The following is a 12,178-nucleotide window of genomic DNA, read 5'->3' as shown; positions in this document are numbered from 1 at the left end:
ATGAGGAGCTGAAGCTGCAGTATTTATGACAGTTTCCCGAAGGAGTGCAAGCCCTCGCTCAGCTACTTGTTTTACCTGTCAGGACTGAAATCTTTCAGCTGTCACACTGCAAACAAATGTGTTGTAAACTATTCTCTTTGATTAGCAGTCTCTCTCATCGCTGCTCTGACTGCCAAACATAACGCGTCAGAGAACTTGCAAACAAGTCTGAGGACCCTGACCACTGCTGCCACCTCCCTGCAGCTTCTCATCCAGCTGCCACTCTCACTTCTGTTTACTTACAGCATATCAGGCACTTGTCAGATTTTATACATATTGTATTGAAACTGCAAGGTTACTACAGGAAAGAAAACACCATCTAATAACTGTCCTGTGCTTTTCCCAGCAGAGTCTCACGGCAGTCTGGGAAACAATCATTTATTCGTTTAGATGAATTTATGTTTCCACACGCAGATTGTTTGCAGACTTTTGTTTAAATGTACCATTTTTTTCTACAATAATTAACCTACCAAGCATCATGCATGTATTGAACTTCAGAAAAGTGTTTTCACCGGTGAGTTTGTTGAACTTTAAATGTGATATAATGTAAATGTAATTCAAATACAAAACAGGAATCTAAAGCTGAAATTCAAGCAACACCTCCTTCTACTCTGTTTGCTTTCAGTGTGACTGATCTGGTGGAGCCGCAGTTAGCTGTTAATAATTCTTCTTTATTCATTTTACCTCTTCTGTCATGCTCCTTTGGAAATAGCTTAATGTATGACAGGCAGGGAGGGTGGAGGGAAAAAGGGATGTTAATCATTACAAAAGTGAGAATGGATACATATGACTGGTTATACTTAAAACACAGCAGGATGAGACAATGAGACCCTGACACAGGAAGCCCTGAGAGGAGGGCAAGAAGGTAAAGCTGGTGAAAATGAACATAAAAGGGACATAAAAGGAGATTGTGTCAGGATCTGAATGACTCCAGGACGTTTCCATTACAGGTTAAATGGATTACATAGGTGTGCGTATGAATGTCATTGTTCCTGGCTTTATAGTGAAAGTCCATCTTTTACCACTTGCAGAGACTAAAACAGACGCAGTCTTAAATATTTTTACCCTGGCTTGAGATCACTTTTCAGTTTTAGATGTTCAAAAAAGAAAAGATTAAATCGATGCGATGTAATCTTTCAGACCTCACAATAGCGTCTGTTTTTTTGTTTTCTTTTTTCTTACGGCTCTCTTTTTCTGCCCAAATCTTGATTCCGTTTCTCTCAAATCCTCCCACCTCTGCTTGAAGTTTGACTATTTTCCATATTCGTGTTTCTGTTTGGGACTTTAATCTCCCACACATGGATCTCTGCCTTTTGATTCATTGCACCCCTGCAGTGATACATCCAAAACTTCTCGTATGCATGAAGTTTCCTTTCAACCAGTGGCGAGCACCTTTCCTGCAGCAGGAGAACGAAGAGGCTTCCAGCGCTGTTCAAACAGGAACTGAGTGCATCCGCTCGGCTGGGGCCGCCACAGCACAGGCGAGCGTGATAACTGCCACCCGTGTTATCTCTTTCACCTGCTCCACATTCATCTCAGTCGCTGCTTTTGTTGTTGAGTGTTGTTGTATTCTGCTCTTGTGGGTCATTGTGCATACATGCATTCATCTGTAGTGTGCCTGTTTTATCTTTCAGTTGGTGAAACGTCACACTGTGTGTGTGTGTGTGTGTGTGCGTGTGTGTGTGTGTGTGTGTGTGTGTGCGTGTGTGTGTGTGTGTGTGTGTGTGCGTGTGTGTGTGTGTGTGTGTGTGTGTGCGCGTGTGCGTGTGTGTGTGTGTGTGTGTGTGTGTGTGCGTGTGTGTGTGTGTGTGTGTGTGTGTGTGTGTGTGCGTGTGCGTGCGTGTGTGTGTGTGTTGCAGTATGACATTTTTCTGCCCTCTGGACTGTGAAGGTTATTTGTACTTGTTATTTTGAGGACATCACATCGATTATTCACAGAAACATTTCCTGATAAATAACTTTTCATCTTAAAATCATCTTCATTTACATGTGATTGGTTATCTCTATGGTTTGTGGAAAATGCAGTGCAAGTATTACCCAAACTGCTTTATTTTTGTCTGAGTAACATTTATATTTAGTCATCTTGTTAAAGATGAATTCAGGACTGTTACTGTCATGTTTCAAAATATTTAGTGATTGTTTTGTTTCTGATCCAGGAAGGGGGGCAATTTTGCAACTAATGCAAGAAGTGATATAATTAAACATGTAAGACAAAACTGAGTTTTCTCAGCTTTTGTTACCAAGCTTAAATAGGAAGCTGTACCAAGGTACGACCCAGTGTTGTCTACACATACAGGCAAAAGTACAACTTCGATAAGAGATAAGATAAGATAAAACTTTATTAATCCCTCGGGTGGGTTCCTCTGGGAAATTCGGTTTCCAAAAGCACAGCACCGACAGAAGTTACAGAGTTACAGAATATTATATATACACACACATATATAAATACAGAGACCTATATAAATAAAATATACGAAGGGGATAAATAGGAATAAAAATAAAAATACAAGTGAATTGCACATTTCAAGTATTGAGGTCTATTGCACTATTTACAAAAAGTATTGCACAAAAGGTGTTGCACAGTGAGGTGAAGAGGCACTGCAGCTTTGCAAAGAACCAAGTTTAAAATGTATCTTTATTGTATCTTTATTTGAAAATAGAAAAAAATCACATAGTTTGACAGGCATGAAATAGTATTTTTGCACCAATAAGGTGATTCCCAAGAGCTATTAGCCCAAAGCTTATCCTTATCTCAGCGTGGCGTATCCTTCGAAACTTGAACTTGTGGCTGATCTCATGGAGTGATGAATCCAAATTTGAAATAAATTTGATCAACATTTACAACGAAGATCAGGAGAGAAATATGACGAGGAGTGTTTACAGCCAACTGTAAAGCAGGGAGGAGGCTCTGTCATAAGAGATGAGATAAAATGAGACTTCATTGATCACATTTGTACGTTACCTCCACTCAGGCACAGAAAGCAGAAGAAAAATACCAAAAATTGCCCATTTTCCTGACAAAATCTAAAGAAATGACACGTGGCTCAAGATTTTTCTGTCAGAGTGGAACTACTGCAGGTAACATCTGAGTGTAATTCACATGCTGACATGCCCCTCGAGTGCTTAGGGGTAGTGCTAGATCACAGATAACACACTCAAACTTTCACTCACCAAACTGGGACACAGAATTCTTGGACAGTCTGCACTGTTAAAAACAAAGTTATAACATTTGTCCGATTTCTGCTTTAAAATGCTGGAAAGAGGCACCGACACTACAAACATGCTTGAGGGGTCCAGGTGACGCATAGCAGACAGCAAGCAGAGCCTGTGGCAGCACACCTATCAACCAAAGCTTTCTGAACAGGCGAGTCCCAAACACGTAGTTTTTGGAGGGGCGGGGCCTTCTTTGCACTTTGTGGTTTGATTTGTCAGCCATACTGGCTTCATGGTTTCGTTATTCCCCTCCAGACAAATGTAATTTAAAATAATCACATATTTCTGTGTGTTTACAATGATGTACACTGAACATACAGCAGGAGACACTGTTTCCACAAACCATAATGACAAAAACATTGATAGGATAATGTGGCATTAATCTGCCAGTTTAATAATTACTCTGTAACACAGTCCAGAGAGACAGTTGCTTCATCATCCATCATCCACCCTACCTGACCATTACCCTCCCTCCTCCCCTTCCTTCAGCCCCATCAGCCCCACCCCAGGAAGTACATTTGCTCAGCCTCAGTTCCACCAGCGTCGAGGTGAGGTGGGTGGCCCCGCCCACAGACAGCCAGCACGGTGAGATTGTTGGCTACTCCCTGGCCTACCAAGCACTCACGGGAGAGGACCAGAAACGCCACCAGGTGTCAGGGATTGGTCCTGATATCACCAGCTACATTTTGGAGGACCTGGAGAAGTGGACGGAGTATTTGGTGTGGGTGAGGGCTCACACAGATGTTGGGCCAGGTCCAGAGAGCTCTGCAGCTAAAGTCAGAACCAAGGAAGATGGTATGTTGATGGTTTCATGGGAAACATTCAAACTAACTGTCCAATTCTTTTGTATTCATTTCCTGCTGCTGCAGTTTAGTCTTACAAACACTCACCAAAGTGTGCATAAGCGCAGTGTATAAGCATGGCTCAAATACAGAATACAGCACCCGGTCTTCAGACGCTTGGAGGGTTTGGAGTAAACTGGTTAATTTGTAAATGAATAAAAATCAGTCTGCAAAACATCAGATTGATGGACTGGATTAAGAGTCCGGTGTAGGATTTGTAATCTTGTTGATTCCACTAATATGCACGGCTACCCTGCACAGTGCCAACAGTTGGTGCCAAGTTATGAAGCTGTGCAGTCTGTGGTGGTGCATCATGTAGTCTTCATATACGGCACTTAAGCTCTGGTTTTGACATAAATCCAAAAGTAGTTTTATGGTTCTTTAGACATCACCTCAGGAACAGGAGATCAAACATTTCAGCCAACTTAGTCCAAGCCTATTTAAACATGGAGTTTCCACTGTCTCAGGTTTCAGTGTGTAATGTTGGATTAGTTATATGTTCACTCAAGAAAAAAAACAATCTTTAAGCCTGAGTGCCTGTTTGCTAAAAAAGTTGTCCAACCTGTAGGCACAGATTGGAAACCCCATGAAAAACCTGCGTGTAGAACACAGTTTCTACAGCGACAGGACAGATATACACACAGCTCTTTATTGAACCTGGAGTAACTCAGTGTTTAATCTGTTAGGTCAAAGACTTTTGATTTACACCTGAAAACAAACCTTGTGCTCTTTGTGGGAGAATTTTAAAAATAAATTTAGCTTCCTTATCTGTACTGCTAGTGCAAGTAAGCTCTAATAAATGCAGCAGACAAGAAATGCAACAGAAATCGCAACCGTGCAGTCGTGTTTATATCAGGTGGTTTCTGCAGCAAATGTCAACGGTCTTTGTAAAACACCATCACTTGTGTTTTTATAACAGATATGGCGGCGACCCTTTTTTTTTTTCAGTACAATTTCTTATATCATGAATAAAACGCATGATTATTTTCAGGTTTTTGGGAGAATGCCGAGCTCAGTCAGCAGTCTGTACAGAGCAGTATACAGACCTACAGTAGGTACATACATGCACAGAAAATAAAGCTAAGGTACAGAGGAGTGGGCCTTTTTGCTTATGGTCTGCAGATGAGATGATACCAGACCCAGAAAAGTTTTAGGAATTAAAATATCACAGTAGTTATGTCTGCATGACACAGTATGTCATACCTGAGTATTCAGCACGCATTCTGAGCAAGGGGGGTCAAGGTTAGTCATGACTCTCACTGCACCATGATAGACGTAATCATCAAGACAGAAGCTTTTCCTTATTTCACTACATTTTGTGAGACTTTAGCTGCCACTAAGCTCCTGCCTGTCATGCTCTGCCAGGCTGCGTGTCCCTTTTCCCAGCGTGATGACATGGTGTGCTGCACTGCTAGGCCAAGGTGTCTGGAGAGTTGCCTGAGTGGCAACATAGCATGCTCTTTCCCTGTTGTTAGTCACATGGCAGGACTGAAGCACAAGCTAAATAGACACTATGATTCAGTCCGGAGGGATACTCTGCTATTCAGCAGCATCCGTTTGCTATTACCTTCACTGCTGAAGATGAGTCCAAATGCAGCACAGCCCAGTGCTCACATCTCTAAGACACACGGCATTACAACAAATCCTTACAAGAGGATTCTCTTCTTTTTTGTGCAGGCACAATTGGCCGTATCATGACCAATGAGAGCAAAGAGTAATGGACTCTTTTCTGGAACCACTCAAGGAAATCAAAGCATCAAAGTTTAAGTCCTGTGCAATATCATCGAGGCTCAGCAAGTATAGCAGCACGGTGGCCTCTCCTCTGTTAACGCTTGCAGTTCTGAGCCAGCTCAGGTCTTGTACTGCCTAAGAATGACCTCCAGCTCTGCCTTTACCACTATTAGATTTCGTTTTTATATATATATATATATATACACATACTAGGGGTGCAACGATACACAAAATCCACGGTTCGGTTCGATACTTTGGTGTCACGGTTCGATATTTTTTCGATACAAAAAAAATGTTCATGCTGTTTTAATTTGTCATTTATTAAAATTATAAATATATATTTTAACTCAAAAGTACAGTTTTTAAATTGAATGTTGCTGAAAAAACAAAGGGATAAAAAAATTAATCTGATCGACAAATCGCTCATCTTTGGAAAAGAGAGTTTATTACAGAGAAATGTCTCTTTCCAAAATAAAAGCTATACTATACGCTTCTTCTGGGCTATATTCTCAGCAGCATATTAAACATATCAGGTCCCCATAAGGAGGATCATGTGCTAACGGCTGTCTAAATGACTCGTGTAAAGTTTGTAGCATGCGTGCTTGTTGTTTTTGTCTTTGCACTAGGATGATGTCGGAGTAAATGTGCAGTCATATTTGTTGTGTTCCCACTAGTGCTGTCAGCCTTAATCTGAAATGACGTTGACGCCACAACACGGCAAATCTCCGCTAACGAGCTATTGTTCGATACATATGCGTACCGAACCCAAAGCTCTGTATCGAACGGTTCAATATCAATACGAGTGTCGTTGCACCCCTAATACATACATATATATATGTATATGTGTATATGTATGTATGTATGAAAATAAAATTTATGCCACTGAAATATTTAGAGCGTTCCTAAAAGGACATAAAAGCTCTGCAGTTAATCGGTTTTACTCAAACCTGACGATGATTCTAAAACTAACCCCTCTTCTTTCAAAGCTGCCCAACAGTTTTCAGTTACCTGATTTAAACAGAATATTTTAGTACTTGCCAAAAGCCAACAGTGACCTTATGACCAGTGTTTTTGTTTGTTTGTTTTCCTGGATGGCATTTCTTTATGGGTGAAACCTCAAAGAGACAAATCTAAATAGTGTTAGAAGCACAGTTTCCTTCCTCACACCACTAACCCTCTCCATCTGCTGCCCTTCTCTCTCTCCTGGCGTCTCTCATCACTCTTTATTTCTGAACACCCAGTGAATTTGAATCTCACACTCTTTTCATCTCTTTCCATCTCTCTGCACCCCATTTGACTTTGAGCTCTCATTGCATTTCTCCAGCATCTGTCCATTCTCCACACAGTGTACGCTTTCTCCCACGAATCCTCCTTCCAGCTCTTATCCGTGTCAGCCCGAGTAACAAAAAACATTCTCGTTTAGCTCCCTGACATAGTCGCAGCGTACGCTGAACTTTCCTGGCTTACTGTAATTTCCTTTAATAATCTGCAATAAAGGAAACACTCAAATTTAAAGAGAATAACAATTTTTCTTCTTAGATATTATAATTATTCTGATATGAGCACAGAGGAGCCGTAGCAGAGTTTTGTCAGACAGGCATTGGATCTCTTTTACAGATTTCATTAGGCTGTGATTGGGACTTTGCTCACTGGGACACGTCAAAGTTATACTCGGCTTCCCTGATGCCCCGAGACAAAGGACCTGTTCTGTGAGCTTATTCTCCTGCTTGTGTTGGTTTTAATAGGACACAAATCAGAAATAAATGTAGCCAGCCATTGCTCAGTCTAAAGGCAAAGACTGCAGTTGTGTCGACCCATGGTGTCATTAATGTGACGCAGTTATAGTAAAAGTGTGATAGGACTCCAACAAAACCCACCGTACATCAGAACTGCTCAAAACAGACCTTTGGATTCAGAGATTGTGTATAAATGTTGCATGAATTTAAGAGTCTGTATTCATTTATTGATGGAAGTTTATTTTGGGATCTCTCCTAAACAGAAATCTATTTTGTTTTTGAGTAATCTTAATTTTTTTTAAAAAGTGTTTATTTTGTTTTGTTTTTTAATCACAGTCCTGTTGATTTGCTTTGGTTGAAGGCCCAAAGCTCTTTGGTTTGTACGAAGCTTAGGGAACACAGAACAAATCATCCAGTGAAAGCAAAGGCAAAGCTAGACAGTAACCACAGACACCTGCATGTGGTCTGTCCCTCTGCTCTGCCTCTAATGTGTCCGATAGTTTAAGAGCACGACTGATACCTGGTGCACATTTCTGGTGCCAACAGGATCTCACAGCTGCGACTGATGCCTTGGGATGAAAATGTGCTGATTTGACATTTTAAAGCAAACTAACAGCCATTATCATTTTCCCCTTTCTCCTGCAGGAAATGCAACATAACTGTCCCAGCTTTTGCTTTCATGTCCACTGTTCTCTGCTGGTCCTGAAAAGCATTTCTGTTCTGCTCTGCACTGCTTAAACTCTGCTTAGTTTATCTTTAGGTACTTTAGAGGTTGTTGGTCTTTCGTGTAGCTGTTTCCCATCACTTCACCTATTTTATTACAGTGGGACACTGTAATACTGCAGAGAACTTTAAAGATAAGTCAGGATATCACAGCCTTGATTAGCCAGTGTGGAGCACTTCAAATTAAATTTCATGTTGAGGTGAGAGGGCAACGTTTCAAGGAGTCGATCTGGCTGCTTGTTTTTCCTCCATGCTGAGAAATTCACTATGCACAACAAATCAAATGTTTTGTTCTATGATTGCTACTTGCTCACCTTGTTATACTCCATGATTATCCATCAAAAACTCCATGAGACAAAACAGCATTTATGTGAACGAGAACTTTAAAAGTTTTGATGATTATTTTTAAAATTGCAGAAATAAGAACAGTTTGTATGTTTGTGACCCAACTAAACAAAAGTAAACTTTCCAACAATATCTGTTTGAAGAATAAAGTTTTAATTCAGTGTTCAGCTCTTGTGCTGAGAGAAGATTACTTTGTCACATACGGGATCTTTCATGTGCTCAAAGAGAAAGCAGTGACGCTGGATCTCCTTCTTAACAACGTTTAATATTTACACGCTCAGCTAGCTTCTAAAGATGTGAGTAAATGCTAATAAATCCAAACTGCATACAGAGGTCGTTCAGGTTGTGGATTTGTTTAATCTGATGTGTGCAGAAGGAAGTGAGCACACAGAGTGGACCCAGTGAGAGCGATACAGAGGAGACAATTAGTGGCTGCAGTAGCTTTGACAGCCGCTGCAGAGAAGCCCCAGCAGCCACAGACACAAGATCCGGCTTCACGCTGTCAGTCAGGATGGTCCTACAAGTTTAAAACCAGCATGAAGTGTGTGAGTCTCACAGTCTGCAGTAAGCATCTACATGTTATAGTGGGAATTAAAGATAAGTAAACCCGTGTCCACACTCACGGCACATTTAGCTTTAGTGAAATCATAAAAACTCCAGCAGACAAAGAGGCCTTTGTAAAGTGTAAGCCAGGCAAGCAGGAGGACGTATACAGACAGGACGTGGAGCGATAAAATCAATCTGAAGAACGGCATGTCCTGATTTATTGTCGGAAAATCTTCTCCAGGCCACCGAAACCCAACGTTCATCCTCTCCAGGTTGGTTTTTCACTTCTGTTGGCTTGTTGACGTTGATTCGACACTAACGGCTTTTTGCCTTCTTACAACCACTTTTTTCATTAGCCACTCTTTTTCTGCCAAAAAGCAGATGCAAGAAAACTTGGTAAATGGACTGGTTCTTATAGAGCGCTTTTCTACTCTTCTGAGCACTCAAAGCGCTTTACACAACTTGTGCATTCACCCATTCACACAAGCACATTGTTCTAGGTGCTTTTCTAAGTAACATTCACACACATTCACACTCTGATGGATGCATCGGAGAGCAATTTGGGGTTAATACCTTGCCCAAGGATATTTGGCATGCAGACTAGGGGAAGCCAGGAATCGAACCACCAAACCTCCGATCAGTAGATGACCTGCTGTACCGCCTGAGCTACAGCCAAGCAGAGTACATGCAAGTAGGGAAGATGTGCAGCAAATGTCACATAGGATTGAAACCTGTGCCACTAGATCTCACAGCAGCTGCTCTTCCCATTGAGCCAAACCAGCTCTGGTTGGTTCAGTAGAATAGCTGAATAATTAAAATACTTTGTCTTTATTGGGCTGTTGCATGGCAGCTATCAAAGTAAATGTGGTTACCACAGAATGAATATGAAACACCTGCTCTTACGTTTTCAGGCCTCAGCTAAATAATGAGCAAATAGAAAAGCCCATTCCTGAAAAAGAAAAGAAATCTCTTCAGTTTGTGTTATTTCTGTTTGCTCAGATTAGCATCAGATTAGCATCAGGCATGCATTAGAAAACAAATGAACTGTAGCAGCTGCATGCACTTCCTCCCATGACCACAGGAGGTTGTTTCCACAAACAGTGACGTTTTAGTCAGAAATCGACCACCGTTATTGCTTTTCAGCTGAGGTTGGCTTTATTTTAATCCGTGGCAGCAGATGGACTTCAAAGCTGTGTTTAGTCTGCTTTAGGATCCCGTTGTCTGTTACATGCTCATTTTGTTCTTCTTCTTCACTGGCTTTTGCTTTTGCAGTTAACACTGTGGTTTATTGACGTTTCTCCTCCAAAGCGTGAAGCTTGACTCTGGAAGGTCTCTGATTTTATAAAAGGTTAAACGATTCTAATTAGTCGAAAGTGCAAAGTGCTGACACCGAGTTGCAGAGCTTTCCTCTGCCTACTTTAATACTTCTGCTTGCTGCTTTAACACTTTTCTCTCCCTGTTTTTCAGTATTTTCCTTTTCTGTTCTCTCTGTGTGAATTCCATTAATATTAGCAGAGCCTCATCTCCTCATTTTTATTGAAGTTAAATTTGTATTCATTTACACCTTCCTGTGAAGCTGACCAAGCATTCCAGAGGAATCTTTTTAAGCCTATTTTGATATGCAGCAAAGTAGAAAGTGTGTGTGCTCTAAACCCAGCTCCCAGCATCCTCTTGGGGCTCCATGTGACAAGCTTTGATGTGGATAACCTGCAAAGATAGCCAGTGACCTTCACGTATCCTTGCAGCCTCTCCAGGCTGGTAGCTACCTCGTCAGGTCAAACTTTGAAGTGGTCCAACTGATGAAGAGAAATGACCGTGGATAGGCCTTACCACACGTCTTCGTCTACATCTGCTGCTGGACATGTGGGCACCATTTAAAATAAACGTAACCCCATGCAACAGTTATTGCAATTTTATTTAAATGAGGCAGGCTCGTTGAGATTAAACTCTTTCACAGAGATGGGAACATGAAGCATTTGCCAGAACAAAGCAGACGGGAAAAAACGGCACAATAAAGACATGTTCTCCTGTCCCTCAGCATTACAGTCGAGTGGTTTGATGCACCAGTTTCTACAGTGTTGGCTGTTGGCTCAGGAGTGGCAGCAGCAGAAGGCGGTCTGAAGATTAAACGCATTGGTTTGGGTTTAGACCTCATTCACAATCACCTGACGACCTCTGGCTGCTAGTGGAAAATGTGTGTTGCTGCTGTTGCAAAGCTAAATGTGGCTGCTGCACTGAAAACCTTCTTGTGGTTTCTCTGGTTGCGTGTAGGTTTGTGCAGTATTGGACAAAGGAAGTGGAGAATGTCAAAGTAAAAGTTGTGATTTTGAGGGGAAACAGTCTCTGAGCCTGTGTGACGTGAGAGTGAAACACTAAAAGCTTACAAAAACACTAGAAAATAGTCTGTTGGGGTTTTCACTCTAAAAACGAATTGGTTCGTTTTATGAAAATATGGTGGTGTGTGTTAAAATGCGCCCAAACACAGCAGTGAAACCTCCAAAAACGATGTTGGGAGTGACAGCATCACACCCCTCCCCCAAAGCCTCACCAAATCACCAGTGCATTTGCCAAAAATGACTCGCATGAATCACACATAAACAATTCTAACAAAAAGGAAAATAAAAGGAAACAAATTTCTCACTTATTCTTCTTCCCATCATGAAGCAGTGCCAACAAGTGAATCACATGAAGGCACAAAGAAACAGCAACAAGCTTTTCAGTGAATAATATTCACACTGACAGCGTACCACAGTGAGCAGTGTGAGAAAAAACAGGCACTGTGACACTTATCAGGTGTATCTGAACACACAACAAGTCTGTTTGTACTTGTTGAAGGTGAAATCATGCTTCGCAAATCTTTCAGCCGCCAAAACGTTACTGTGGAAATAGTAAAGGGTACAAAGTAAGGCAGAGATACTCAGCTTCTGAGGAACAGATGCTAATACAGTCTCATGAAGACGTGGTTTAATAGTAGCCTACCTATTGAGACGCACAAAATCAAAC

The 12,178-nt window shown here is 41.3% G+C and overlaps 1 protein-coding gene across 12 annotated transcripts in view; it reads left to right on the top strand.

Moving 5' to 3' along the window:
- Window positions 1–12,178, top strand: part of ptprfa (protein tyrosine phosphatase receptor type Fa) — a 376,185-nt gene that overhangs the window by 264,226 nt on the left and 99,781 nt on the right. For 8 of the 12 annotated variants that reach the window (XM_085382133.1, XM_085382129.1, XM_085382131.1 and 5 more), the window contains one exon: window positions 3,742–4,047. The exons of the other annotated variants lie outside the window; for them this stretch is intronic. In XM_085382133.1, coding sequence (XP_085238259.1) covers window positions 3,742–4,047 — 306 coding nt within the window. The remainder of the gene's footprint in view (window positions 1–3,741; window positions 4,048–12,178) is intronic. 12 annotated transcript variants of the gene reach the window in all.

The sequence above is a fragment of the Rhamphochromis longiceps genome, linkage group LG15 (genome assembly GCF_057381845.1).
Source record: "Rhamphochromis longiceps isolate RC_006_pf linkage group LG15, R_longiceps_female_GT1.1, whole genome shotgun sequence".
Lineage (NCBI taxonomy): Eukaryota > Metazoa > Chordata > Actinopteri > Cichliformes > Cichlidae > Rhamphochromis > Rhamphochromis longiceps.
This window is presented reverse-complemented; position numbering and strand designations above follow the sequence as displayed.